Source organism: Priceomyces carsonii (genome assembly GCF_900007245.1).
Source record: "Priceomyces carsonii strain CBS4050 genome assembly, scaffold: Debaryomyces_carsonii_scaffold_6, whole genome shotgun sequence".
Taxonomy (NCBI): Eukaryota; Fungi; Ascomycota; class Pichiomycetes; order Serinales; family Debaryomycetaceae; genus Priceomyces; species Priceomyces carsonii.
The window spans coordinates 1,224,298-1,252,297 of NW_026946679.1; the positions used below are offsets into that span (position 1 = coordinate 1,224,298).

General features: G+C 37.4%; 17 protein-coding genes across 17 annotated transcripts; 9 read left to right on the top strand and 8 right to left on the bottom strand.

Moving 5' to 3' along the window:
* Positions 1–76: 76 nt before the first annotated feature.
* Positions 77–4,288, bottom strand: LTE1 (mitotic regulator; the record flags this gene model as incomplete). Its single annotated transcript, XM_062955804.1, has 1 exon — positions 77–4,288. The coding sequence occupies one exon, from the start codon at positions 4,286–4,288 to the stop codon at positions 77–79; it is 4,212 nt and encodes a 1,403-aa protein (XP_062812370.1).
* Positions 4,289–4,671: 383 nt separating this feature from the next.
* Positions 4,672–5,115, bottom strand: PRCAT00005713001 (uncharacterized protein; the record flags this gene model as incomplete). The annotated part of the gene is made up of 1 exon (XM_062955805.1): positions 4,672–5,115. One exon carries the CDS (start codon positions 5,113–5,115, stop codon positions 4,672–4,674), a length of 444 nt encoding a protein of 147 aa, XP_062812371.1.
* Positions 5,116–5,691: 576 nt separating this feature from the next.
* SPR1 (Spr1p) lies at positions 5,692–7,209 on the bottom strand (the record flags this gene model as incomplete). The annotated part of the gene is made up of 1 exon (XM_062955806.1): positions 5,692–7,209. The coding sequence occupies one exon, from the start codon at positions 7,207–7,209 to the stop codon at positions 5,692–5,694; it is 1,518 nt and encodes a 505-aa protein (XP_062812372.1).
* A 313-nt stretch (positions 7,210–7,522) lies between these two features.
* On the top strand, positions 7,523–11,077 carry FHL1 (Fhl1p; the record flags this gene model as incomplete). Its single annotated transcript, XM_062955807.1, has 1 exon — positions 7,523–11,077. One exon carries the CDS (start codon positions 7,523–7,525, stop codon positions 11,075–11,077), a length of 3,555 nt encoding a protein of 1,184 aa, XP_062812373.1.
* Positions 11,078–11,314: 237 nt separating this feature from the next.
* On the top strand, positions 11,315–12,163 carry PRE2 (proteasome core particle subunit beta 5; the record flags this gene model as incomplete). Its single annotated transcript, XM_062955808.1, has 1 exon — positions 11,315–12,163. One exon carries the CDS (start codon positions 11,315–11,317, stop codon positions 12,161–12,163), a length of 849 nt encoding a protein of 282 aa, XP_062812374.1.
* Positions 12,164–12,785: 622 nt separating this feature from the next.
* On the top strand, positions 12,786–13,286 carry RPL11 (60S ribosomal protein uL5; the record flags this gene model as incomplete). Its single annotated transcript, XM_062955809.1, has 1 exon — positions 12,786–13,286. One exon carries the CDS (start codon positions 12,786–12,788, stop codon positions 13,284–13,286), a length of 501 nt encoding a protein of 166 aa, XP_062812375.1.
* A 348-nt stretch (positions 13,287–13,634) lies between these two features.
* Positions 13,635–14,353, top strand: PRCAT00005718001 (uncharacterized protein; the record flags this gene model as incomplete). Its single annotated transcript, XM_062955811.1, has 2 exons — positions 13,635–13,678; positions 13,702–14,353. The coding sequence occupies 2 exons, from the start codon at positions 13,635–13,637 to the stop codon at positions 14,351–14,353; spliced, it is 696 nt and encodes a 231-aa protein (XP_062812376.1).
* Positions 14,354–14,482: 129 nt separating this feature from the next.
* PRCAT00005720001 (U2 snRNP complex subunit) lies at positions 14,483–14,833 on the bottom strand (the record flags this gene model as incomplete). Its single annotated transcript, XM_062955812.1, has 1 exon — positions 14,483–14,833. One exon carries the CDS (start codon positions 14,831–14,833, stop codon positions 14,483–14,485), a length of 351 nt encoding a protein of 116 aa, XP_062812377.1.
* A 151-nt stretch (positions 14,834–14,984) lies between these two features.
* On the top strand, positions 14,985–16,400 carry PRCAT00005721001 (ubiquitin-protein ligase; the record flags this gene model as incomplete). Its single annotated transcript, XM_062955813.1, has 1 exon — positions 14,985–16,400. One exon carries the CDS (start codon positions 14,985–14,987, stop codon positions 16,398–16,400), a length of 1,416 nt encoding a protein of 471 aa, XP_062812378.1.
* A 40-nt stretch (positions 16,401–16,440) lies between these two features.
* PRCAT00005722001 (uncharacterized protein) lies at positions 16,441–17,460 on the bottom strand (the record flags this gene model as incomplete). The annotated part of the gene is made up of 1 exon (XM_062955814.1): positions 16,441–17,460. One exon carries the CDS (start codon positions 17,458–17,460, stop codon positions 16,441–16,443), a length of 1,020 nt encoding a protein of 339 aa, XP_062812379.1.
* Positions 17,461–17,836: 376 nt separating this feature from the next.
* On the bottom strand, positions 17,837–18,193 carry PRCAT00005723001 (uncharacterized protein; the record flags this gene model as incomplete). Its single annotated transcript, XM_062955815.1, has 1 exon — positions 17,837–18,193. One exon carries the CDS (start codon positions 18,191–18,193, stop codon positions 17,837–17,839), a length of 357 nt encoding a protein of 118 aa, XP_062812380.1.
* A 96-nt stretch (positions 18,194–18,289) lies between these two features.
* PRCAT00005724001 (uncharacterized protein) lies at positions 18,290–18,910 on the top strand (the record flags this gene model as incomplete). Its single annotated transcript, XM_062955816.1, has 1 exon — positions 18,290–18,910. The coding sequence occupies one exon, from the start codon at positions 18,290–18,292 to the stop codon at positions 18,908–18,910; it is 621 nt and encodes a 206-aa protein (XP_062812381.1).
* A 186-nt stretch (positions 18,911–19,096) lies between these two features.
* On the bottom strand, positions 19,097–20,968 carry PRCAT00005725001 (uncharacterized protein; the record flags this gene model as incomplete). Its single annotated transcript, XM_062955817.1, has 1 exon — positions 19,097–20,968. One exon carries the CDS (start codon positions 20,966–20,968, stop codon positions 19,097–19,099), a length of 1,872 nt encoding a protein of 623 aa, XP_062812382.1.
* A 1,325-nt stretch (positions 20,969–22,293) lies between these two features.
* On the bottom strand, positions 22,294–23,217 carry LSP1 (lipid-binding protein; the record flags this gene model as incomplete). Its single annotated transcript, XM_062955818.1, has 1 exon — positions 22,294–23,217. The coding sequence occupies one exon, from the start codon at positions 23,215–23,217 to the stop codon at positions 22,294–22,296; it is 924 nt and encodes a 307-aa protein (XP_062812383.1).
* Positions 23,218–23,593: 376 nt separating this feature from the next.
* PRCAT00005727001 (uncharacterized protein) lies at positions 23,594–24,286 on the top strand (the record flags this gene model as incomplete). Its single annotated transcript, XM_062955819.1, has 1 exon — positions 23,594–24,286. The coding sequence occupies one exon, from the start codon at positions 23,594–23,596 to the stop codon at positions 24,284–24,286; it is 693 nt and encodes a 230-aa protein (XP_062812384.1).
* A 295-nt stretch (positions 24,287–24,581) lies between these two features.
* On the top strand, positions 24,582–25,217 carry PRCAT00005728001 (ethanol metabolism protein; the record flags this gene model as incomplete). The annotated part of the gene is made up of 1 exon (XM_062955820.1): positions 24,582–25,217. The coding sequence occupies one exon, from the start codon at positions 24,582–24,584 to the stop codon at positions 25,215–25,217; it is 636 nt and encodes a 211-aa protein (XP_062812385.1).
* A 698-nt stretch (positions 25,218–25,915) lies between these two features.
* Positions 25,916–27,997, top strand: RTS1 (protein phosphatase 2A regulatory subunit; the record flags this gene model as incomplete). The annotated part of the gene is made up of 1 exon (XM_062955822.1): positions 25,916–27,997. The coding sequence occupies one exon, from the start codon at positions 25,916–25,918 to the stop codon at positions 27,995–27,997; it is 2,082 nt and encodes a 693-aa protein (XP_062812386.1).
* Between the last annotated feature and the right edge of the window lie 3 nt (positions 27,998–28,000).

Genomic DNA, 28,000 nt, shown 5'->3' on the forward strand with positions numbered 1-28,000 from the left:
TGTGCACATATTGCAAGGGTGATTGTTAAATTTTGATTAGATTCAACATTCTCTTAGGCAGAGAACTAATTAAGTACTAAAAGTCTGCTAGTTTGCTGAGGCAAATGTTCATTTCGTCCTCATCCAAAGAATTTATGTAAAGACACTTGGAGAGAATATCTTCATTGATGTCGAAGCAGTAATAATTCGACCATTCAATGCATTGAGACAAGGATTTCACAATATGGACTGAAGTCCTGAACTTAGAAAAATTGATAACTTTTTCAGATTCAGATGTCTGAATGTTTGAAGTACCCATTTTACTGCTTTCTCCAAGCTCTTCAGGCTTTGACTTTTTTATAAAAGTAGGGCGTTCCGCATTAAATATTAAATCTGATAAGTACAATCCTGCAAAAGGAATACATCCTTTCGAGGGTTTTATCTGATTGATCGCAAGCCGTATTTTCAAAAAGTTTTTTATTGGCGAAGATAGCTCTTCAAGATTCTTAAGCATTAAAATATCGCCGGGAGGAAGATTCTTCCATGTATTCTTTAGTTTTTGTATCTTTTCAGAAGATAGAGCCAAAATAATCTGCATCAATGTTGAAAAGTTTTGGAACACATAACAATTCTGAGCAATATGAATGAACCTCGATGTGAGATTGATTCTTTCTTTTTGAGAACTTGTGAGGAGTATTTCTGAGATTATCCAGTTGACCATCAAATTGAACCGGGCTATTACCAAGCTGACTCCTTTATTTGCCTTGTAATAATCATCATTGACAATTATTTCCAACCAGCTGTTTACTGGTATTAATTCCTTATTCCACTTGAGTTCAATCAACTCCTTCCAGTCAATTTCCTGCAAAAGATCTTTTTCGATTGCAGTGAAATGCCTAGCTAGCGTCTTAGAATCAATTCCCAATACGAATGAGATGTGGTGACGATTGTCCATAACGTTCTCAACCTTAAGCAAATCTGTTGATAAATCGTATGTGTCTAGTATCATTTGCGGTGATTGTTCATCCGGCTGCTCCTCAAGTTCCGACAGTGTGAAAACAAATCGTTCCTTACCTGGCAGATCAAGAATAGGCTCTTCTCCATTGACTTTGTTGGTAAGTAAAGCGTCCTCATTTTCTCTTGGCGATAAGGGAAGCTCTTGCGTAACATCGCCTATTGAGGGATTAAGATCTATCACATCTTCAGTATTGGCATTGTTGATTTCATTCAATATTTCTTCTGTGTCGTTAATCAGAATAGCCTCTTGTTGCTGTGCATTATTCTCCAAAATTGAAGAAGTCAGCACTCTATCATTATGTATTAGTGATGAAGAAACTAAAGGTGCGTCATTTTCAATTTCTTCAAGCATTTTTTCTCCACTAGTCTCTTGATCTTTATCTGTTTTACTCGATAATGAAACATCATTCGCTTCCAGAGTTTCTAGGTCACTTGCTTCATTTGCTTCATTTGTTCTTCTTGTAGCTACGTCCTTCAGCTTCTTTTTTCTTCTTTTCTCACCCTCTAGCTTATATAATGCAAGCCTTATAGGATCACTGGATTCCAAAGACTCGTCAGGAATAGCTGCTAATTCTTTTAAGGCATAATTGCTTATTCCTGGTATCGCAACAGAATTGTCAGAAGTATCACTACCACAAAAACTGTCCTTATCTCCCTTTATCTCTCTACTAATCCTTGCAGAATGTGAGAAAATAGAACTGTCATCAAGGTCTAATTGATTCGATGATTTGCTTCTTAATGAACCTTTTCTCGCATTATTGGTAGAAACTCGGTTAGCGTTCGCTTCTGTCAAAGCACACAATGAACTGAATCTGACACTTTTACGCAACGACGAAGATCTTGAAACAATTGAATTGGCCGAAAATGATCGAACGTTATTTGCACGTTGTCCTGTCTCCTTATTCCAATTTGCTACAGATCTCAAATCATTGTATGCGTGCTTCTTTTTCAAATTACTATTAGTAATTTCATGGCTCGTGGTAGACTTTTGAGATACTCCTGACAAGGAAAAAGCTGAATCATAGCTGACATATGACTTTATTAAATCTCTCCTGAAAATAGAATTCGTTGAAGATCGTGACTTGAGTGAAATTTTCCGAGAAACTGAATAATCAGCATCAAAGCTAATTCTTCTAACGTATTGCAGATCTTTCATCAGCTTAGGACTAACTGCAATTCCAAGGTCGGATACCTCAGCATTGTAGTTAGTCAAGTCGCTCGGTGTTGAGGCTGATGCTGATGTTGATGCTAAAGAATTGTTTGATTCGAAAGGAGCATCGGGCTCTAAAGGTAGATTTGTTTCGACATCAAAGTATTGTGTTCCAGTCCTAACCATTCTTTGAGAAATGTTTCCCAGAACTTCTTCTTCATTTTCTTCCTTCTGAGCATCTTCAGAGTTCTCTAAGTTCATATCATTCCAGTCTATGCTAATTGGTCTTTGGAAAGATGAATCTTGAGACTCAATGACTGTTTCATGACCTGATTGTATTTTTCGCAGATTATCCTTGTCGTTTTTTTCCTGATTAATCAAATTGTCAATTTTCAGGATATTTAGTTCAGAAAGATCGTTTATGTCTATCTTAGGGTTTTCCAGTTTTTCATATTGATTTGAATTTCTTTGTTCACTTTTCGATACAATCCAGAATTGCTCAGTGGACGCCAATATATCGGAATTGTTTTCTGGGGACTCATTGACCGATTGACGGATATCACTAAGCTCTTGTGTCCCATCGTCTTCTTCAATTGTGCTCGCGGAAGCTGGATTTTTGACATAGAATCTTATCAAATACTCTAATTCATCAACAATCCTGGCGCTCAAAACATCGAATCTGTTGTCGTTCGTCTCGGCCGGTATCACGTTAATTGCAAGTTCTACTAATGAATCAAGTTCAGTTGCGCTTGCCAAAGAAATTCGAGATGAACTTTCTTCCTTATGGTTAGCGAATGACTTCTTCCAACTTTCGACTAACTTCTTAATTGATTTTTTTCTTGAAACGTCCCCAAGGTCATGAACAAGACTAGATGCTTTCTTAGACCTTCTGGTGGGTGATCCAATAGCTTCAGATTTTATGACATACTCCATTTTTTTAACTGGCGTCGGAGGTAAAACCAATTTAACTTTAGACGAAGGTAATTTTATGAGGCCATTAGCAGAGAAGCCAGGATTCGGAGAATCGAGATCTTGTTTTGGAGAATTCGAATCACCCAACGATATTTTTTTGAGTCCTAGGGATGAGTCTTTGAGGTTCATGTGATTGTGCTTGTTGGATGATTGCAATGGTTTTCTAGCATTATTATTAAGTTCTTTTGGCCCTTGTTTTACATTCATCTCATGCAAATTATTCTTTATTGAATTACTCGATGAACGATGATGTGAAAGCAAGTTATTAATGGTTAATTGAGGGTTTTCATCGTTAGAATTGAGATCATCAAAGATCATGCATTTATGATGCACATTTGAATCGTAAAGCGATAACATCGCTGATCGCCTATAAGAAGGGTTGGTATGAATCGAAAAATGCGTTTCTCTTTTGCCAGAAGATATGTTCATTGTGAGTTCGGAAATTTTGGGCAACGAATACTTCAAGACTTTATCCGATATTTCATCTATGTTGATCTTCGTACCCCAAAATTGATTCATTAAAAGTAGCCAATGTATTTTTAAATCACATACAATTCTTTTCTCGAACACCATCGACTCATTCACGAGATGTGATTCGATAGAAATGGCATTCAATATTTTTATGAACAGCTCACACAAGTCCAAGTTTGATTCAAAATCATCTGTGAAATAGTTCAAGAGCCAATGTCTCAAAACTACGAACAGTCTAAGCAAAACCAACTTCCCAACTGTTACATTTGATTCGTCCTTTGAATTGATATAGTGCAATGACCATATTAATCTAGTGAGCAATAAACTCATCACTTCTTCACTACTGACAAATATTCGATATGTAAGGAAAAAGTCACATACTAGATTATAATCTATTATATCAGGCGAAGTTAGTTGTACTGCTAGTGCTTTGAGAGTAGCATGGTTGACAAGCTCTGGGTCCTTTGCATCGTAAGTTATGATACCACTATTAGCCCTTGGACATGGGAAAAGTTTCTCATCATCAAAGATCGCTTCGTTATGCATGTTGTACTGAAATGGATCAGCGTTGTCTTTATCAGCCAAGCTCTCTGAGGAGCATTCATTTCTGGCTCGTTCCTCTTCCTCATCGATATCATTGCGTACCCCCATAGTGTCTGACGACTCGACATGGCCCGCAGCACCCTCGACGACACTCATGCTTTGTTTTTGCCTCAAGGTCTGCTCTACTTGTTGAAAGATCTGCCTTGTTCAGCTTGGAGCACGGCACAAACCTGGTCGTTAATATTTTCCAACTAAATGCTGCTAAATTGGAATTGGTAGGGTTAACTTGTCCCAAGCTTCTTGTTTTTGTTTTAATCTCTATTCTTCTGTCGTCTACATTATTGTTTGTTTATACTTTTTTTGTTTACTTTTACAAGCGCGAATTGCATATTAGTCATTTATTACATAATTATTATAGTTTCACATCACTATTACAGTTTTTTGAAACGTAGATACAATTTTTTTCTGTACAGTACCAAAGGTAATGTAAGAAGGTTTGGTATAGTATTTATGACAGATGCGTGTTATTAAGATAGAGATTATTTCGACGTCGCATTTTGCAGTATTGCATTTCTTAATGCACTAAACGGTGCTGATTTAAAGTCAGGACTATTTAAGACATCAGTAAAGTTCTTCTTTTCTTGTTGAAATAGCTTTTGGTGACCAGTCTTCTTTGTAGCATTTGGTATATTGCGCTTTTTGGACGCTTGAACCTGGTTTTTTGAGGAGGGATATTTTGAATCTTCAAAGGAGTCGGGAAGAGATATTAAAAGATCGTTCATTTGGGGCTTTAACTGTTCTTTTTCTTTCCTTCTGCGTCTTCTTATGGACGACTTGCTTATTCCTCCAGAAGTATTGAACGTAACCTTGTTCATCAATTGTTGAGTAAATTTATTGGATTTTGCTGCAAGCTTTTCTTTCTTTGTGGCTTTCAGGAGCTTTAATAATGGATTTTCATGGTAATCTTTTGCTGAACCTTGCATCTCTAAGACATTAGTCTCAACTTTAGATTTGATACTGGCTCTTTTCACCTTGTCTCTCAAAGGTTTCCTTTTATTGAGGACCTGTTTTTGTTAGCATTATTCCTTTAGCCTTGTATTGGGACTAACTTACCATTTTATTTATTATAATTATCGTATGTTTTAGTCCACATTCATAATGACGATGTTTCCGATGCCTATATTTCAACTTGCAAACATATCTTAAACTGTAACTTTTTTTTTTTTTTTTTAACCTTCATGTTGCAGCAACATATTCTCCTACTATTTTCACGAAAGCATAGGGTTAAGGCTTTTGACAACTTGAACTATTTCGTTCACGAAATAGGTTGCAATACATGAGAGCAGATAAGACTACACTTGGGACCATCATATGCATCTTTATATTCCCAGATCAAATAAGGTCAAGCCAAACAGCTGAACTTTAATCCTTAATACAAGGAATTACACTTCTCTCTGTGAATATAGAAGTTCATTTTACTTAAGCATTTATTGACGTAAGTAATTATTAAAATTAAAACATTGATTATGTTAGATCTTTTTTTAGCTTTTAAATTTTTTTCAAATATTAGTGAATAAAACGATCCCCAATATGTACGTTGCATAAAAAATTGCATTACCTTTGAATGTATACATAAAGTGAAATAGTTCGTAACTTGCAGATGTGGCTTCACTTTTTTGCGGCTTTTGACCTGAACTATTTTTACTGGGACTTGTATTTGTTGTTTCATTTACTTTAGGTGGTCGATATGTGTAAGCAGACGGAAGCATCCCTAACTGAGCCAATTTCTGAAAATCCCATTCAATAGTCTCATCTGTCTTGAAGCACCAGTATATCCATCCATTTGCATTCTCTTCGAATGTCTTCATTTGAACTTCTATGAACTTCTTTGTATTATTTTTTAGTTCGTCTGACCAGCTTGAAAAGTTGGAATGATTTTCGCAGCTACCGATAGCGTGATCGGTCTGAAATGTTCCATTGTATCGAGCACCCTTCCCAACACCATTTATATATTTTGTGCAATCAGTGAGGGCACCAGAAAACTCACCAACTATACTAGGGTGGTATTGCTTTGCCATTTGCTTTCCTTGCTCTTCGATATTTGTAATGTGCTCTTCGATTGATTTATCTAAATGCCAAGTTGAAAAGATCTCATATAAGTGATGATCAATTGTAATATTTTCGTACTTCGTGTCCTTCATAAACCAGTCCCACCATCCAATCCCAAGAAAGCCATCATGAAAGTAAAGATTTTTCGTGATACCCTTCTCTCGTGCTTGATCATAAACATAGAGATAAAAATCTTCTAACTTGGCCAAGTCGATACCTCCGATGCCGAAAGGCTCATTAACCATTTCAATACTATCAACAGCTGGATGATTACCATACTTCTCTAAAATATAATCTACCACCTTATACGTCACAGCCATGTTCTTGTCTACTTCTAGCCAATTGGGATTTGTGGTTCTAAGTCCGGAGTTATCGAATCCATTTTGAGACCCCGGCATTCCATGAATGTCTACTTGAACTTGTAAGTCATTGTCAGAAGCCCAGTTAATTGCCTTATCAAGATATTCTTCCTGTCCACCAACATATGGATCATTATCAAGTTTTTCAAAGGCCCAATATCCAATCGGAACTCTTACCAAATTCAAACCGTGGTACTTTATTGCCGCAAAGTCAGATTCATTATAGTAAGTAGACCAATGTTTATTTAAGACTTCCTGGGATCTTTTTTTACCCAAAATCTTTGTGAATGTGTATTCATCTACTGGCATTTTACCGGCTTCTGCTGCAACCTGTTCGAATAAAATTGTATTGATCCATGGTTCTAAAACTAGCCAACCACCTAAACTAACACCACGTATTTTTTCCTTTCTCATCTTTTTTGTCCTCTTGTCTTCTATTTGAATATCTGGGGAGCTTGCCTTTGAATTTTCGTTAAGTTTTACTCGCAGAGGCTTTCGGACTAACTGAGGTGGCTTCGACATTGGTTTCAGGGGATCAATATCAAGAAAGCCGTGAAATTCAGCAAAAGCTAAAGAAAGCACCCATAGAAAGGCTAAATATAGTCTCATTATTGTGAAAATTCTACTATCCAAATGTGATGTTAGTTATACTTTTTTGTCAGTCCCCATAGCATTTATTTACAAATAGACTGCAAATTTAGGCGCAAAAACTTATCTGCACAAAAAATTCAGTTTGCGTAATAGTCTGATAGCATATTAAAAAAAAAAAAAAAAAAAATCAAGTTTAACCTAATAGCTTCAACAGGAAATAATATAGAGATAAGTGCTTCAAAAAAAGACATCAAGATTGAACTAAAACAACAATCAATATACGCTACTACTGAGGTGTGTTTATAGAGAATAAAAGATAAACATTTCAAAGATGAGCGGTGATTCCGTCGGCGATGAGATGGAAACGAAGCCTAATGAAATTGAAAAATCACATTATTTATCAATTCATGAAAAATTAGAGCTCGATGAGAACCCCGACGTCACCGGAAAAAATATCTCTAGAGCCTTCATTGAAGATTCAAGAGTGAAAAATAGTAATCTAAGGAAAAAATTTGAAGATTTGGACCCTACTCCAGAAAAGCTAAATTTGTCTGAGAAGACTGCCATTGATAGTGCACTTATTGAACATGATAATGACATCATTCGAGATCTATCACATACGGGGTCAAATGAGGGATACGAAAAAAGACAAAGTTCAACTTCAGTACCAGTTACAGCTGAAGCAGCTTTAGGAACAGTCGACTCAGAGAGGAATGACCAGAATTCAAAGATTACAGCGTATGCTAGGTTGGATTTTGAGAATTTCACATTTTTCGTCCAAACTCTACAGGTAGTACTTGGAAGAAAATCTAATGATGACTTAGTTCATGGAATACATCACTCTGTTGATGTTCATTTGTCTTCAAAAAGAGCAATATCGAGGAGACATGCGAAGATATTTTATAACTTTGGAACACAAAGATTTGAGTTATCAATTTTAGGACGAAATGGGGCTTTTGTAGATAATTCATTCGTTGAAAAGGGCATAACTATACCCTTGATAGATGGTACAAAAATACAAATAGGTGACATTTCATTTGGCTTTATTTTGCCGTCGTCAGACCTTTCTGACAAAAGAGACTCAAGTGATTCCATTTTAAAGCCTTTCAATCCTTCTGATGCCATTAACTTAAGATCGAATATCTACAACTCGAAGTCCCCAACATCAAATATTGAGAGAGAAAATTCTCTCATGCAAGAAATTCGAGGTGAAGAACCTGGTTTTAATAAAGACCTTGATTCAGACCACTCAGCGCAAGAAAATAAGAATAGTGAGGATTCATTAATAGATCCTCAGATACAAAGCTTAATTCATGACCATTCTAATCAATTCTTGAGTTCAGACACGGAAAAGGTGGCAGAAAAGAGAGACGCTTCATCCCATCAAGATCCTTTCGAAGTTGATATGTCAGTTTTGGACCAAGAAATTTCATCATTGGCGCCTTTGATTGATGCACATCAAGAAGATCTTATGAGAGAAAAGGAGGAGAAGCAAACTGGGTTAGAAGAACAGGAGAGGAAGAAACAGCAGCATACATTTAACTTGAACTCTCCCTTGAATCTCTCTCAACAGAAGCAGCAGAGACAAATGCCATTAATGGGAAAGCCTGCAACGCCTAGAATGGGAAAACCTGCGTCTATTCAACCTCCAGTTTCTAGACTTTACGGAAGGCCATTAAGTGGACTTACGAAAACTCAAATGATTGACAACAGGCTTACCACGACAACTTTGACGGGCCTCAGTTCAAACTTAGGTGGATCAGGTGGGTATCCTTTGACTTTAGCTCACGGAATGCCTTCCTCTAGACCATCTTTTGCTCGTCCGCCGGCGCCAAAATTGGAAGTTAAGATAGAGACAATCCAACCTATGGTCATCTCTACCCCTAAGCTTATCAGTATTACGATAGACTCTAAGATAAACTTTGCGTCAATCTGTGTCCGTAAAACAGACGAGCCCATTGTGTTGCCAAAATCTCCTAAGAAAAGACGAGATTTCAAGAAAACAGTCAAAAGTAGTTATTCGATGGAGGAAATTCCTGAACCTTATAGAACAAAGCCAAATTTGTCATATCTGATTATGATTCAGAGTGTCATGAAAACTAGATCCCATGGAATGGGGTTGACACTAAATGAAATATATGAAGCAATCAAGGAGTTATATCCCTTCTATAAATATTGTCCCGATGGATGGCAGTTTGCAATCAGTCATAGCGTAAGATTAAACAAAGCATTTAAAAAGCAAACTAAGCGTGTTAATGAGTGGACATATGGCATAGATGAGTCGTTTATAAGCGAACGAGAACGGGTGAGAAGAGAGCAACAGGAGGAAGCCGCGGCCAAGGCAAAAGCAGCAGCTTTGCGAACAGAGGAATTGAAACAAAAGCAAAGATTAGAAGCACAGCAGGCATTATCACATAACATAGTTGGCCGAGATTTTGCTTCTCCGTATTCATCTAACATGAGGATTCCTCAAGCCCAATTCATGTCGCAGCTTCATCAAAAGCCATCCAATAGTCAAAAGCAAAAGACAATTGCAGAATTAGCTAGTGAGATAAGAAGGGATAGTTCAACGTCATCGAAGGGTCCGTTGTATTTCAAATCACAGTCGACATTGCAAGTTAATAGCAGTGGTGAACTAGTTAAGCGAAATGATATACCGGCAAGTATATCCGGAACTTCAACGTTACCAGTCAACATCAAAGCTCAACTAGCTGCAAATAGGTCCCAATCATCATCACAATCCCCTCCTTCAATCACGCAAACTAATCGTCAAATTTTTGATCCACAACGAACAGCTTCACCTCGTATTTCTTCATCGAAATCGCATACAACTCCTGCATTATCCCTGTCATCGCATGTCCCAGGAGTTCAGTCACAGACTCTACCGCCTCCTTCAACATCACCTTCAGCAACTGTACCACAAACGATAAATACCACGATTCAGCAATCTTTAAATTCAAAGTCAGAAGCTTCAAGAGAAGCATCTCCTTCTTCGAATGCGGTTCCAGCTTCTAAGACATCTCCTAATTCTACAGCAATACAAAGTTCACCAACAATCTCAAATTCGATTTCAACAATTCAATCGATATCAAAGTCATCGCAAGGAATGTCCATGACTCAAGACACAAAAAAATCATTAGCATATTTGCAAAAAGAATTATTTAACTTGTATAAAGCCAGAAAGTTATCGTATGATACTGCTACCACGACAGAAGTTATTACGAAGGCACTTGCAACAACTATCGCACAGGTAAATGTGATAGGTGCAAAAGCTGGTTGTGGTGACAATGCACTAAGCTTTTTAGTTGACCAAGCACCGCAACAAGTTAGCAAGATACTCGACATTGCATTAACCAAGTCTATAAGAGAAAAACAGCCTTCAAGTCTGTCAAGTCGCGCAAGCACCCCAATTTCTGCAGCTAGACTGCGATCGCCGCCTCCGACACCCCTCGAATCAAGCACAGCATCAGGCGGCAAGTCAGACAACGGATATAACCATTCTTCAAACAATGTACCAAGATCAACTCTTCAAAAGCCACTCCTGTTCAGCTCTGCGAAACCTTCATCTTTTAAGTCAGATAATTCGAGATCCACAAATTACTCATTGTTGTCCAAACCACAGAGCCTTTCGAAGCCAAAATCACTTTCCAATCCACCCCAGTTTCTATCAAATAAACCGTCGAGACCAGGGTTCGGAAAGCCTCCAAGTGTTTCAACCCTGAGTGCTAACAGCTTTGACAAGTCACCTACTAGACCGCTTAATGGTCCTCCTTCTGACGTCTCTATTGCTATGAATACTAATGAGTCTACGATTCCTACGAAGCGAGAGCTCACGAAGGATGAGTACGAAAGCCCCAAAAAAGTGATGAAACAAGAGGAAAATTGATAAAGCAAAGTTCATAGAGGTTATCTAAAGAGAGTTAGCTGCTATGTAGCTAAATCAAAATGTAGAATAAAATAGATTAAAATCACGTGATTGTAGTAATGCAGTTCGTATCAATGTTAAAGGGTGGCAATAGAGCTATATAAATTGAAGTCATAGCTATACAATATTAATTGAATATCTAAGAGAGCACCAATTTATTTGCACACAGTGAACGTGCCATCATAAAATCGAATCACTATGAATGGTATTGCTAATAGATTTGTTCATGAGAAAACAAACAATGTATTAAAAGATATACAATCAATACAGAATGAATATGCATCTGAAAATAATTTTGAATTGGCACCTTCTATGCAATTGCCCCCTATCTCACAGCCTACTGATTTTTTGAGAGCACATACGGATGATGCATCAAACCCAGATTGTAAAATCAAGATTGCTCATGGAACTACTACATTGGCATTTAGATTTCAAGGTGGTATTATAGTGGCGGTTGATTCTAGAGCAACGCAAGGTAATTACGTAGCTTCTCAAACTGTGAATAAAGTTATCAGAATTAATCCAGTATTATTGGGTACAATGGCAGGTGGTGCCGCTGATTGCTTTTATTGGGAAACGTGGTTGGGTACTCAGTGTAGACTTCACGAGTTGAGAGAGAAGGAAAGAATTACCGTGGCAGCAGCCTCCAAAATTTTAAGTAATGTCGTTTACCAATACAAGGGCATGGGGTTGTCTATGGGTACCATGATTTGTGGTTGTACTAAGAAGGAGGGACCTTCATTATATTATGTTGATTCCGATGGAACTCGGTTAAAGGGAGATGTTTTTTGCGTCGGATCAGGGCAAACTTTCGCCTATGGTGTACTTGATGCGCAGTACAAGTGGGATCTTAGTGTAGAGGATGCTTTATATCTTGGTAAAAGAAGTATTTTAGCCGCGATTCACAGAGATGCTTTCTCTGGTGGCTCCATAAACTTGTATCATGTTAAAGAACAAGGATGGGAATACCACGGAAATTTTGATGCTGGTGATATCTTTTGGGATGTTAAAGAAAAAGAAAAGTCTTTTAACAATGTTTCAACCTAATTTTTAAATATGCCACTTATTATATCGGTACATAAAGCATAGAAATACACCTTTTATTGTGACACTTTGTGTATTAGGGGGGATGCGCCCTAAAGTCAAATATTATCTCGTGATATTCATTACACAAATGTGCGATTAAATTGTATTGCGCACGAAACAGGTTTGTGTTATAATCACTCTCTAGGAAAAATATAGTATATACAAGGTCTTGAAAAATTTTTAGAGAAAGCAGACAGTATCTGTAACTTCAATTGTGTTAAGCTTCATTAATATAAACAGAAATCAATAGTCGAGATGGTATGTTATAGTTCAAGGAAATGATAAAGGTGAAGAGATTCTTGGGATTTTTTGGAGGAATCTGCGTGGGTATAGGTTTTAATATTGAAATCCGAATGAGAGAAGTACATCAACATATTGCGTTTGAGAGCCGTAATTTATAAATAGAGGATAGTCTTATTAAACTGAATTGGTTGACTTATAGAAGATCGGCTTGTATTTCGGAACTGATCTGAGCAGTATATTTTCTATTTCTTACAATCTAAAGGATCCTCAAGAATCGTCATCTATGTACTTTTTTCAGTCATACTAACATAAATTTTAGTCTGCTAAAGCACAGAACCCTATGCGTGAATTGCATATCGAAAAATTGGTCTTAAATATCTGTGTTGGTGAATCAGGTGACAGATTAACCAGAGCTTCCAAGGTTTTGGAACAATTATCTGGTCAAACTCCAGTTCAATCTAAGGCTAGATACACCGTTAGAACCTTCGGTATCAGAAGAAATGAAAAGATTGCTGTTCACGTCACAATCAGAGGTCCAAAGGCTGAGGAAATCTTAGAAAGAGGATTGAAGGTCAAAGAGTATCAGTTGAGAGCAAGAAACTTCTCTGCTACTGGTAATTTTGGATTCGGAATCGACGAACACATTGACTTGGGTATCAAGTACGATCCAGGTATTGGTATTTACGGTATGGATTTCTACGTCGTCATGGGTAGGGCTGGTGTCAGAATTACCAGGAGAAAGAGAGCCCCAGGTGTCGTTGGAAATTCTCATAAAACCACAAAAGAAGATACAATTGAATGGTTCAAGCAAAGATATGATGCTGACGTTTTAGACAAATAAGTTAACTCATTTCTACTCTTTGCCTCAACTAATAATGGTTACATACTAAATATCTCTTGTATTTTAAAAGAAAAAATCATTTTTTAAAGTGCTTTTGAATGAATTATTGAAGTTCTAGTAGCAATATGTAGCGCTAACCCCTATCATAGTAGGTTTCTAGGTAAGTCACAGCTTGAATGAAAGCGTGCCATCGCTCAGCGGAAAAGGGAACTGCTCCGGTTGCGGCTACATCCAAGGCGATTATCGAGACTTTAGTCTGTAATAGCGCCAGGGCCGTTCATTCGTGGGCCCTATATATATCAAACTAGCTTTCTTTCCCAAGTTGTGATTTTAGATTACTGAGAACAGATGGTAGCTATAAATTACGATCAATTAGATGGTTTGCCTTGTAAGTATAAGTTATTTTTTTTTGAAGATGTACAATTATTGACAATAATTTAACAGTCCTTGATGACCCTGTAACTGATCAAGAGAGAAGAAACGTCGAGCAGTTGATTAGAATAGAGATGGATAATCATGACGGGGTTGGTTCAAATAGTCAGCCGAATGAAACACGTTTACACCCGCTCATAGATGATGTTTTTCCAGTTCCCCTTTCATCCCTGCAAGGCTCGAGCACTTTATTAGGTCAAGAAATAAAAAGATATGAAGAAGAGCTAAATGCAGATATGACTGTAGATCTGCATTTGATTCGTCCAGGAGTTGATCTTTCACGATATTCTGCGTTCACATCAGAAGACGGTGACATCAATTACGAAAATTTGTACTCAACTTTATCTTATGCTAGTATGCAACAAAGACTGTTGTCACTCGCATTACAAAACACGGATTCAATAAAGGCATCAGAAGATAGTAATCTTGAATCTCTTAAAGTAATGAAGGAAGATTATTCGAGTAGTCTCCATCAAAAGAGACGTCAAATTGACGACTTCAATTTGATCAGGAAGAAGAGACAAGTAGTCGAATTCGGTCCTGTGAATGAATATCTTAATGAAAGATGGAAAGATGGGATCAGGTCAGCTGTAGACCTTGGAATAGAGGCGAGTAAAATAGACTTAGATATATAAAGTTTGCACGCAGCACGAAGAATCTGCATTAAAATCTATGAATCATGAACTCTAATTGAATAAAACTAAATAGTAGCCTTTTATTGCAATTTCATAATAAGAAGTAAAATTTTATTTATTTAATAGACCTCATTTAAGTAATCCTGAGGGCGCTTTCTTGTTGAATATCATATCTGACTTTGAACTACCAACATTCACTATTCGAGGACAGCCTTCCCTATCTTTTTCTAATCTTACACAACTCAAGCAATAATATGCAACCGAGCCCAACTCATTATTTTCCCCTAAATTATGACTGCAAAGTATGCACTTGTTGTGCAAGTGACCGAATGAACAGTCATTGCATATTCTGACCTTGGTAGTAGGTTTTACGAAAGAATCACAGACGGGGCATTTTCCATCACACAGTGGACATAGCATTCCTATCTTAGTGCCAGGTTGCTTCATGCACTGTATTAGATCGTACTGGTGGCGAGACATTCTTTTCTTTTATAAGAAATGCTTATCGGATCGATTTCGAAATTTTTTGTTTTATATAGGAACATCACCGGATTATTGAATTATAAGTAATTAACTTACTTTACATCTCATAAACTTCGAACTGCTGCAAACACATAACCTATGATCTATAATGTCTTCTAAAGACGAAGAATGTACCATTTGTTTAGAACCGTTAAACCAAAAATGTGAAATAGGGATCATTAAGGACTGTTGCCACTATTATCACGATCACTGCATCCTTCAGTGGTCGTCTAACTCCAATTCATGTCCAACTTGTCGCAAATTGTTTTATTATGTTGAGTTAAGAAAGAAAGATTCAAGTAGCATGTCTAAATTGGTTAGCATTACTGATAAACTATTGCCAAACGATGCAATAGATAATATTCCCAGGGAATTTGTTATACCTTATAATCAGTCCCCTGGCATATTTGTGCCTCAAACAGTCTCTACCGATGGTATATGTATTATATGTACGAGTTCAGACTATAGGAGTTCTAGTAGGCAGATGATAGCCTGCTCTTGTTGTGGAACAAACTTTCACCATGATTGCTTGGGAATTACTGACCAAGGTGATGATATAACTTGGTATTGTCCAATATGTGATAACAGGCAACTTTGTGAAAGCTCTACTTTCAACTTAGAAAGACTTGCAAGGCTGGCCCATATGCATACTAGAGTAACCACTAGCGGTCATCAGAGAAGACTGCTGACTCGCAACTCACCCTCGACTGAAAGTTCAACTTATTTGCCCCGAAGAAGACCAGGCTTAATTATACATAATGAGAATGACGAATTGGATGATGACTTTTTATATGAGAATAATGATATAAGTAATGACAATCGGCCCATAGTTAATGGTGGAACAATCCTTCGAAGAGAACTCAAGATTCAACAGAGTTTGTCTAAGGATGAAGCTAAATCATGGGATATATTTGAAGAAGCAAGAAGGAGCTCAGATGAACCAGCTAGTGCTCTGAACACCGGACTAACATCATCCACAAATGAAACAAAAAGGAGGAAAAGAAAGAGGATAACTCCAGTGGAACCATCTGGTTCGCTGTCTTCATCTACTGGACAGTCAAGGATATCAACTTTTTTAAACCAGATCAGAAATCCTGCTACGAAGAAACGCCTTACTCTGAAGAAAGGCTATATTAACAGTAAGCCACGCGACGAGATACTCCCACCAGCTTCTTTTAGCCCTAGCGAGAGCGATTCGGATACGGAATTTTACAGTAGAGGAATAACTCCTCTGCTATCATTAACTCAAAAGATGGATATTCAAAAGTATATTCGAGACAGATTAAAGCCCATATATCGTCCCAGTAGCCCAATTGAAGATACAATGGAACCTATCATCAGAACTGAGGAGACTTTTATCAATATAAATAAGAGAATTTCCAGACAAGTTTATGAGCATATTACATCATTACTACAAGAGGATGAGAGAAAAAGTCTTAATAACATATTTGAGAATAAAACTATTTTGAAAGAGATTGTCTACACATATCTCGAGAAAGAATTGGAAAGTCTCAAAAGACCGTGAACACATTCTATAGATAGAATATTTAGTGATTTAAGAATAATTACCTCCGACGAGGTCCTTTTGGTTTGTTAAATTTTAATCTGCCCTTAGAAGGTTCAGATGGAGCCGAATTCGAAGATACTTGCAACTCTCCTATCTCTAATTCCTCTGGGTCGCCCACCTCTATCGACTTATCAACTTTTAAATCTTTGGAACCAAATTCTTTCACCAAGTGAGCCAACAAACCTTGCTTAAAAGCAGCATATGTCATTCTATCTTTAACTTTCGAGCCAGAGGGACAAGAATAAATAAAAGCATACGACTTCGGGGAATAATTGTAAAGAATATATACTGGATAGTTTTCTGGTTGTACTTTCTCTATTTCTGAGATCAATGATTCAATGGCTACCTTATCATTCGACGATACCAAACGAATGACTTCTTTTGTAGAATCAATGGCAAAAGCAACAAATTTATAGGCTTGTTCGCTAGAATTAAGCATGGAAGTCAATTCTCGCTGGAACTCTTCATCAAAGTTATAAAGAAGTTTTTCCTGCGGAGATGACATGGAGACCAATTCCTTTTTAAAGGAGTTGTCAAGAGTTAAATCCTGAAGAGTATTGATATCATCTAAAGTTTTCTCCTCCTTTGTTAATAAGTTGACTGTATTATCAGATTGATTATAGTTCTCATATGTAAGTTCATCTAGGTCAGTCAAGGCTAGGATATCACTTTTATGAATGTCAAAAGAACTTATTGCGCTAGTAAGGGTATTCTTAGTTGAAGCATAAAGCATTTTTTGACGAATTGGGGCAACATCTGGAACGATACTTATGAAGATATTGGAATTTGAGTCTTTAGGTATGACAACATAACGTGGTTGAGGATAAATTGAACTGACATACTCTTTTACTGCCTTAAATCTTTCCTCTAATTCATTGATGCTTTTATGTGAGAATTCGGGATCTAGTATTAACTTTGTATTATCATCCGATATTTTGATAACCAATGGGCTCGACCCATTGTCACTCAAGGATGTTATGATTTCCTTTGATACAGTAATACCTGATTGTGTTGACATGATGGTTCTCCAATTACACCTAGCTTTTCTGATATTCCGATAATAAATCGGAATTAATTGGGATTCGCAGTCTTAAGTTCGCTCTACTACTATTATTCTCCACTGAGAGCGAGATGAGATATCTGTAAAAGCTAAATAATGAAACATAATCGAAGCGTTCTAGGGAGAATTCGAATCTTCCTGTGATATGCGACTGATTCTATTAACAGATTTAAGGATAAACTACGGCCATTAAATAAGATATTACGTTACTCGCTTTATGTTTTAGAAAGATTCAATTCAACGATAAACACTTTCCAAAACTTTTCTAATTTGGCCAGTGATCCATATAGGTAGAATGTGTAAATTGAGAGTCTATTTTCTTGTAAGATGGATATCAAAGGTTAAACCATAGAGTCCAAATATCACTGTAAGTACTCAAAGGCTCATATGATGACGTAGGCACTTCTCCATCCACAAAGAAGTAATCGCATAACTCATCACAACTACCTTTGGTATCACCTTTGCTAGCTATTGATGTAAGTTTTGTCATCCGTTGGGATCTATCACGCTGGTTATCATGTATTGCGGCTACTAGTCTTTCTTGGTACTGTCTGCTTGTGTTTGATTCAGATACTTCATTAAAGCATATCTGGTCACGATTTGAAGGTTCTCTTTTTTCATTCTCTTCCTCTTTGATCCTTGCCTCCGTGGCCTTGTAATCAGATTTTCTTACATTGTTCGTTGCACCCATTTGGACTCTCGCAGCTTAATAGTTCGCGCAGCACATTATCTCAGAGCGAGCATTTTTTATTCATCATTAGAAGAAGCATAATATTATACTGTAATCATGCTTAAGACAAAATTTGGCATAGCATACCAGAGAGTTAACAAGCATTTATTACGACCGTTTACATGGAGTGCTCCCACCAGAGACCTTTTTGGAGGCACAAAAAATTTGAATAAAGTGAAGTTCGAGCCACCGTCAGGTAAGGGAGAGACGTCGGCAAATCCTGTTGATTTATTAAAAAAAAATGACATACTTATGTTTTCCACTAAGCCGGTCAACTATATTGAAAGTGTTAAACATAACGGATATCATTTGGCTAACAGAATATTAATTCGTAGCCCAGATAAAGATGGTAATATCATTGGTGCATTACTTATAGACTCCGAGAGCTTCGAAGTGAACTTAACTGCAGGGTTCAAGTTAATCAATCGGTTTATTATTGAGTTCAACGAGGAGGAAATTTTGCTGATATTTAGGAAAGTGCATCCCAAGCCCGAGATTTTAGTGGTGGGACTAGGTAAACAGTCTAGGATGCTCTCTGAATCGAACCGAAGATTTATCTCAAAAATGGGAATTCAAATTGAAGCCAGTGATTCCAACAATGCAGCTCAAATTTTTGATCTTCTATCTACAGAAAGACCTGGAGTTATTGCAGCATTACTATTACCTCCCAATGTATAGTGCTTGGCGTTTCATTCTTTGATGAAGTCATGATTTTATGATTATATAAAGATAACTTACAAGATCTAGATACCTAATTCAAAGTTTATGAATTGTAATTAAGTCCGTATACAATATTGTCTCTGTACTTTAAACTTACTGCTTTAGAAAAATTCATGTCAGATTCTCTATTATATTTCAGTTCAATCATTTGAGCTTACCCTGAGGTGTGCCATTATTATGCATTTTATGATACGAAAAAACAGACAAGTTGCTTGTACTATCGTTCGGAGATGAATCGTTTTGAGGTTGGTACATGTTTGGGCCGCAAGTAACAATATTGTGATGCTGGGGCGTACTCATCATCATCATAGACTGATTTTGTTGATACTGTAGAAAAGCATGTTGCCTTGGCGGTGGCATACTATTAAATTGGTTTTGAATGTAAAATTGAGTTGATGGATTCATGCTCTGGGGTGATGGCTTTTCAAACATCTTGTCGGAAAAAAATGTTCCATTGGGAGTTGAAGAAATACCTCCTAGTTCAAACGATGAATGATCAGTATTCGAGGAAGAATTAAGGTTACTGGAGCTTCCTGAGATTACACTTATTTCTTTGCTAGTATTCATAGTAGAGTTGTGATCTTGATTGGATAGCATTGAAGTCGTGTGTTGTGCAACTTGATGATACATCACTGGTTGCAGAAGAGGTTGCTGATTATGACTTATTGGAGAATCCTTTTGAGAAACAGGTAGTGTAGATGATCTTGGCAAACCCTTTTTTTTGTCGCTTTTAGCTTCTAGCTGCTCACTGCCAGATCGGGAAGCCTTCTTGCCTGTCGGCAAATATTCTTTACTTCTGTTCTTATTATTCATTAGAGTGTGAACATCAGTGAACACAATCTGAAATTTGTTCATACCAGCTTGCATTTGGGCTTTCGAGTTGGTTTTGGTTTTGTTATGATGCTGATTGCTTTCATTTGACCCCAGGTTAACGAAACTTTTGAACGAGCCGGAAGTTTTGTTATGATTTTGCTTTCTTTCTGAGAAAACGCCCATTGCTGGTTTAAATTCGTCGCCCTGTATAAGTTTTTTACAAGGCGCAACACGAATCGCTTTTGTTGGTGTTGGACTAGTAGGCTGCTTTTCAAGTTCTTTGGTTACCCTTACCGCTGACCTCTCCTTCGCCGATAAGATGACCGTTGATGGCGAAGAGTTTGGAATTTGTTTTGCAGGTGTAATAAATGCCCCGGGAGCGTCCGTAGAGCTTATGGGCGTTCTGGTTAGATTTGTTACATTTTTGAGTGTCTTTGATGGAGTTTGCAAATAAAGCTTTGCTCTACTCTGAGCGATATCATTTTCAATATCTCTATCTTGATTTTCATCATTACGCTCGCTACCTTCATCCTGATCGCGATCATCATCTTCTTCTTCATCCTCTCCAGTAGGCTTATAGTTAACGGAAATTTTTCGAGGTTGTCTTTGTGGTGTGCCCAACTGCGTGATAGATCGCTTGTTAGCACTTTTACGATCTTGAAAGATTGACTGCTTAAAGTATTTTTTTTCGCTTCCTAACTTAAATTTTGAAGGTGTTATAGTATCCAGATCTTTAACTGGAGTTTGCCTTATGGGAGAATCCATAAAAAAATCTGTTAAATGTAAGGTCTTATCGTGAAATGGAGTGATTGAATGCAATTGCAGCCCAGGTTGCGAGTTCAAAAGATTAATGTTATGATTAAGAAAGGGAGTAAGGTTGAGTCCTTGTGAGTAATCAGGCTGATCTCCAATCGCCCCAACTTTATTTGGAGTGAGACCGAACGGAATAAGCTGCTCACTATATACTGGTCTTGTTATTAGAGGGGTCCAGCCTGTCAAATTTGTGGGACCACCATATACTTTGGTTACTGACGATGGGGGTATCTGCGGATTAGGTTGATAATTATTATTTCCATTATTTTGCACGTTACTTGGCTGATTGGCATTATTATTCTCCTTCTCATGGCCAGCATTGACAAAGCTATACATAATAGGATCAATTGCAGAATGGGACGGGGATGACTGTAAGAATTCGTTTGACATGGTTAGCTCCAAGTGTTGAATATCTTTGTCTTCCGTTATGCGTCAGTTATCTTTGTATTGGTGTCTCCCTCAATAACCAAGTGAACTTATATGTATCGTCGCAGTATTATGAGTGAGATATTAGTCAGTCAATGAGGCTTCGTTCTTCTTTGGCCAAGCAAGTGTTCCTTTGGGGGGTCTTTTAATAAGTATAGAATTCCACGAATGCTTTATAGTTAGGTATGTTTTGTGTTTTTAATATTCTGTTCACCGTTCTGTTTACTAACCCAATATTTAATTAAAAAAACTTATTTCCCTTTAGCATTATAGCTTGTTTATTAAAATCAATAGCCGAGAGGAGCGATTCTGTGTATTGCTCTGTCTCGCTGGTTCAATTCACTAAATGTAAACAGAGAGCACTAAAATCGTGTTTTTGTGTAACACACGGGTGCCTTCATAAAGGAACTTAATTCTCGATTCATAACCACAGACAGTGGAAAACAAGGGTAATATGAGACACCTCGGAGCGTAGCGGGATATTTCGAATTGTGTCATTATTGTTAGGTTTGTTCGACTGCAGTAGCTCTCTTTTGTCAATAAAAGGCGATAAGCTCTATTTAAAATACTTTTGATATCAGTCCATTTAATTCCCCGTAATTATCGAACTAATAAATATGGTGACGCCGTTGGGAGTCCTCTCTCAGGCACTAACATGCTGATGTTGTTTGGTCTCTAAACTAAGTGAATTATACCACGAACCTGTCAGTAGAGCGAGTTGAAGTATTTAATACTACCTGTCGAAATATATATAAATTTCACTATGTGCAGTATGGTCATTTGACACCACTTGTTGCAATGAGCACCATTAACGACAACTGATATTTGCTTGAGAACTCATTCCTAATACTTTAAACTTTCAATTTATGTTCCCTGTCATTTGGGTGTACTAAGCTTTAAAAGCAAGCTACACAGACCGTTTTCTCACCTGTCCTACCTCTCGTAACATCTTTGTGTCTTCACCAATACTACTATCGCAGTTTAATTCATGTCATGATCAGGTAATACTACAGCTATATTGGACTTTCAAATATGAATAGATGTTGTGGCGAGGAGTTCATAAGATGAATTACGAATGGATTACGAAAAAAATCATTTTTTTAAAACAAACTATCAAATTATTGACTATTAGATGGTGAAAACTGGAAAGGTACACAGTACAAACAGTTAATAATACATAACTCCATTTTTGACCAAACATCTTTTTGAGGGGTTCTTTGTAAATTCAAAAACGAACGAAAGCAAGAAGATAAATAGTTTTCCTAATGAAATTCAGCAAGCTGAAGTATTTAAGCAGTTACCTTACCTTCATCGTCCCACTGTTGTTCAGTAAGTTGCAAATTATCAGCTTCATGTGCCAAATCATCTGTATCGTAGTCATCGTGGGCAGCCAAGGATAAAGTTGGTCTAACAACAGCTGAATCAAAAGTCCAGGAAGCCAAAGCATTTTCAGCATCAATAATGATTTGTTTAGAGGCTTCATAACCATCATAGGCAGGTCTAGTTTCACCTGGAGTGACTGGACTTTCATCTAACAATTCCAACAATGCCTTACCGTAACCAGCAATTAATGCGATCTTTTCGGCATGTTCTCTTGTGGAGTCAAATTGATAGTTAAAAGCGGTCTTCAATTTTTCTCTGGTAATATTTGACAACTGAGCTTCAGCAACTAATGACTCTGCTTCGGCTCTGACCAATTCTTGTTCCAAAACGTTAATTTTTGGTGATTGAGGGTCTTTATACTTCAAGTAAGCAATTTGGTCGGTGATTTTTTGTTTTCTCTCTCTTGATGGTTGAACAGATCCCTCGATATCTCTGATTGATTTCATAGTAAGTCTGTATTGATCATATCTGTCAATAAATTGGTCCTCTAATTCACCAATTTCGTAAATTAAAACACCCAATTTATCAGTAATATCCGAGATATCGTCGTCGTTACCTTCACCCCAGAGTGATAATTGCTTTGCAACATCCTTTCTTTCCCTAGCAGTGAGTTCTACTGACCTCATCAAGTTCTTTTCCATCTTGACTAATTGGGCCAATTTTCTAGCCAATTCTGGGCCAAAGTTACCAGCGGTACTCTTACGTAAAGAGTGAGAAAGGGAACCTGTACCAAAGAACTTTGATTTAGTGCTTGATGGAGGAGGGGGGGGAGACTGCAATTGAGCAGCTGTCGGTGCTCTTTGAGACCTTAAGGAGTAAGTTCTGTGCATCTTCTATCTTGCAGCCTTTTATTTCTTAAAACTCGTTGAAGGAAATGAGTTACTTATAACTCGAATGGCTCTCAGTTTATCCGATGCCTTAAGTAGAATTAATAAAGATATTTAAATCTTTTTCGGTGAACAATTTCAGTTTAAACGGGAACGAAGGGGATTAAATGTGAAATTAAGCATGGTAGTTTTGGGCGAAAAAGGTGATCAAATTGGGTGAAATTACACAAAACCCCCCTAATGTAAGCCAGCCATGTCGATAGCAAAGGCCGAATTAGGAAGTATTCCTGAATACTAGACGAGATGTAAACAGTACGCCTAGGCGAAAGGCGCCCGTTCGAACAGGAAATTTAGTGTGACATTAAGATGATAGAGAGAAATGAGTGGATTTTTTCACAAGTATAATCAGTTGTTAAAGGCACACCCGTTCAAGACCAATATGGTCGGAACGAGCTTGTTCTTTAGCACTGGTGACATCATAGCTCAGTTATCGTTTCCACCTCGATCTCACGACATCAAGAATCAGGATCTTTCGGAAAGTGTTAAGAGTCGTTCAGGTTTTGATTATAAAAGAACCTTGAGGGGGGCGGTCTATGGGGCGTTTGTTTTCGCTCCTTGTGCTGTGACTTGGTACGGTAGAAGGCTTCCAAAGATTAAGAATCCATTTATTAGAAAACACAGGGATACTTGGTCTCAAAAAAAATTACATGTGTATGACACTCTTTTTAGGGTAACATTAGACCAGCTCTTTGTCCCTGGATTCATATGGATCCCTATGTATGTAACTTCGATGTCTATTTTATCGTTGAATGAACACCCCCTTGATGTAGCAAGGGAGAATCTACGTAACAACTGGTGGCATGTATTGAAAGCAAACTGGATCGTGTGGCCTGCTTTTCAGTTGGTCAACATGTATCTAATACCTGTGCATATAAGAGTTGTGTGTGCCAACTTGTGGTCTGTTGGATGGAATTGCTTCATCAGCTATGTAGGAAACTCCAGAAGAGTTAGTAATAAGGTTTTGGAAGAAGTTACAACGGTAGAGGACCCAGAATCTGTGGCTTACGTATGAAGCGTACTCTTTTAGTATGTTTTTTAGTCGTGGAAAGCTATATAGTTTCATAGATGACAATGTATCGGTAAGATCATGCATTTAAAGGTTTCACCACAGCGAGATGCTGACTGATTTATGAAATATCCAGGGAAGCGCGGCAGAAACTGTCAACATTCATGCAGGAATACATAGAATTACCCAGAACTTTGATTCTTGCCTTATTAAGTTTCTAAAGCAATTTAAAAGCCATACTGTCCTCATAGATGATACTACAGCCATATAAAATATACAGTTATTGACAGACAATCGTACTATGCTGAGGTTATTTGCAAATTATGACAAATTGTTAGTTCGACATCCCTTTCTTACAAATGCATTAACCACAGGTTTTTTATTTGGAAGTGGTGATTATCTTGCGCAAGTATTTTTTTCCCAGGAGGGTAAAAGATATGACTATGCCAGGACATCTAGGGCAGCAGTTTTCGGAACCTTTATTTTCTCCCCTATTGGAGATAAATGGTATAAATTACTTTCACGGGTTAAAAATCCATTTATAAAAGAGAATACCAGTATTCATCCCAAATTGATATCTATTTTAAACGCCATGATTCCCGTTGCTATGGATCAACTAATATTTGCGCCATTCATTGGAATTCCACTTTATTATACTTCAATGTCAGTTCTTGAATTCAATGGTTCTCCATTGGAGACTGCAAAAATAAAACTTACTAGAAGTTGGTGGGATACCCTAAAAACCAATTGGGTTATATGGCCTGGTTTCCAGCTAGTAAACTTCATTGTTGTTCCTGTAAATTTCAGGCTCTTGGTAGTAAACTTATTCAGCATCAGTTGGAACTGTTACTTAAGCTATGTTTTCAATCATCGTGAAGAGGGGCACATTTTGAATCAAGTAGCAGAGGTTAAAAGCGAAGACCAAATTACTATCTGAGGCGATATAAACAAAAATCATTTGATATATCATATTTAAGTACGCATCATTACCTTATTAAGATTATTGTATTATAGAATAAATTCAAATATGATCGACTAATAATCCTATTTGTATTTTACTATTAGCATACTTCACTGAAAGCAGTATATGGAAAAAGTATTTACTCTACCTTCTCTTCAGGGTTTATTTAGATTGATATATCAACGTGAAGTAAGTCGTGCGATAGAGCCGGTCGTGTTGTAATCGATTCATGATTATCGGTGTTTTCTCAAAGAATCACCTGAAAACAAATGCCAACAAAGCCTGTACTGTTCGAGCTGTAGCAATCAATTAGCATTATTCTACTGGGAAAATATCATTTATAGAGCCAATTTCAGCCTAGAAGATACTTGAATACTAAACCGGTAGGTCTAAGATCAAATTTTGGTTGAAAAAATTCTACTGAGGTTGAAAGTCCAAGAAAGAAACTTGAATTGAGGACATTGGACTTTTGCATCAAAGCAGAGATATAAAATACTGAAGTACAAGACGCTTCACAAAGATTTCAAGCACGCTTTTTATATATTCTCTGTTAATATTGGCGTCTACATAGCAAAAGTGATAGGAGAAACGAAGGAGTCGGATCCTGTCTGTTGCTTTTCGACTTAAGTTCATTAACTTAGCTAAGTACACCACCTACTTTTACCTTTACCAAAATGATGAAAGGCTTTAAGAATAGGCTAACTAGAAACAAGAACCAGTCTTCAAGTAAGAAGCTGGAAAAAAGATCTGACAAAGACAAAGAAAATAAGCAAGAATCATCCAAGAAACTGCAATCATCAAAAGGCTCACTGTCAAATTCGCCTTCAATTTCAAACTCGCCTAGTCCCTCTAGAAATACCAGTGCTAGTTCTATTAAGTCCAACAATTCTGTGGGGTCTTTAGGTGCTCAGCCGAGCACTCTGCCTCGAGAACTGCCCAAGCAAGAGTCCCCAAAAATTGTCATAAACTCGGAGAGCGCAAATAACTCAGCTACAAATCCGACTATTATAACCACCACAACTCCAGTAACTCCGACACCCACATCTCCTACCACATCATTCCTGAGTTCTTCTGGCTTCGAATCGAAACTACACCATAGCCTGCAATCGCCCGTCCATCCACTTCAATTAAATATTTCTTCGCCAAATAAGGAAGGTTTCGATATTGACTTAATTGCTACTCCAAAAAGGCATTCGTCTTCCAGATTCGAGCCTTCTTCAGATAAGTATCATGAAATTATTAAGTTGCCTAACTTTGATGAGGTTCCTCCGGAGGAACGAATCTCGTTGTTTATACAAAAGGTTGATCAATGTAACATAATTTTCGATTTCAGCGATCCCACTTTTGATGCGAGAGGCAAAGAAATAAAGCGATTAACATTGCAAGAGTTGATTCAATTCATATCCAACGAAAGGTTCACTTACACTGATGATATGTATAAGCATGTGGTTCAAATGTTCCGTACTAATCTCTTCCGTCCAATCCCTCCTCCAGTTAATCCGATTGGCGATATATATGATCCTGATGAAGATGAACCTGTCAGCGAATTGGCTTGGCCTCATATGCAAGCCATCTATGAATTCTTTTTGCGATTCATCGAGCTGCCTGATTTTCAGCATCAACTTGCCAAGCAATACATTGACCATGATTTCATTTTGAGAATCTTGGAATTATTTGATAGTGAAGATCCTAGAGAAAGAGATTGCCTAAAGACAACATTACATAGAATATATGGGAAATTTTTAAGCTTGAGAAGCTTCATAAGAAAGTCCATCAACAACGTGTTTCTACAGTTCGTTTATGAAACTGAACGGTTTAATGGTATTGGCGAGCTTTTGGAAATATTGGGCTCTATCATAAATGGGTTTGCATTACCATTAAAGGAGGAACATAAAATTTTCTTGGTGAGAGTATTGTTACCATTGCATAAAGTCAAAAGTTTATCTTTATACCATCCTCAATTGGCATATTGTATCGTACAGTTTTTAGAGAAGGACCCTAATTTAACGGAAGATGTTATAATGGGTTTGTTACGTTATTGGCCAAAGGTAAACTCACCTAAAGAGGTTATGTTTTTGAATGAGATTGAAGATATATTTGAGGTGATGGAGCCAAGCGAGTTCTTGAAAATCCAGATACCTCTTTTCGCTCAATTATCTAAATGTATCTCGTCACCTCATTTCCAAGTCAGCGAAAAAGTTCTTTGTTATTGGTCAAATGAGTACTTCTTGACCCTTATTACTGAGAATGCTGAAGTTGTATTACCCATAATATTTGCCGCTTTGTATGAGTTGACGAATGCTACGCAGCCCGGTGTAGCAAATGGTTCACTTCAACAAAAGTTGCTAGAGAACCCAGCAGCCACTACCGATGCGAATGGAAACTTAATTGACAATGGGTTAATACTAAATGATATCCACCAAACTGGGCATTCGCATGGAATAACAGACATGTCAGATGAAGAATATTATGATTCATTTTCGTCTCCTCAGACTAATCAGTTGGATGAGTTTGGTACAGGCATTCCACCTCATAACTCAGCCACTTCGAATTGGAACAGAAGCATCCATCTGTTGGCATTCGGAGCTTTGAAGGTATTCATGGATCATAATCCAATATTATATGATCACTGCACCATGTTATATCATCAATCACTAGAAGAACAGAAAGCTAGAGAACAATTGAGAAAAGAAGGCTGGAGAAGAATTGAGGAATACGTCAAATCGTTGAAAGAAAAGGAATCAGCAAAGAAATAACTT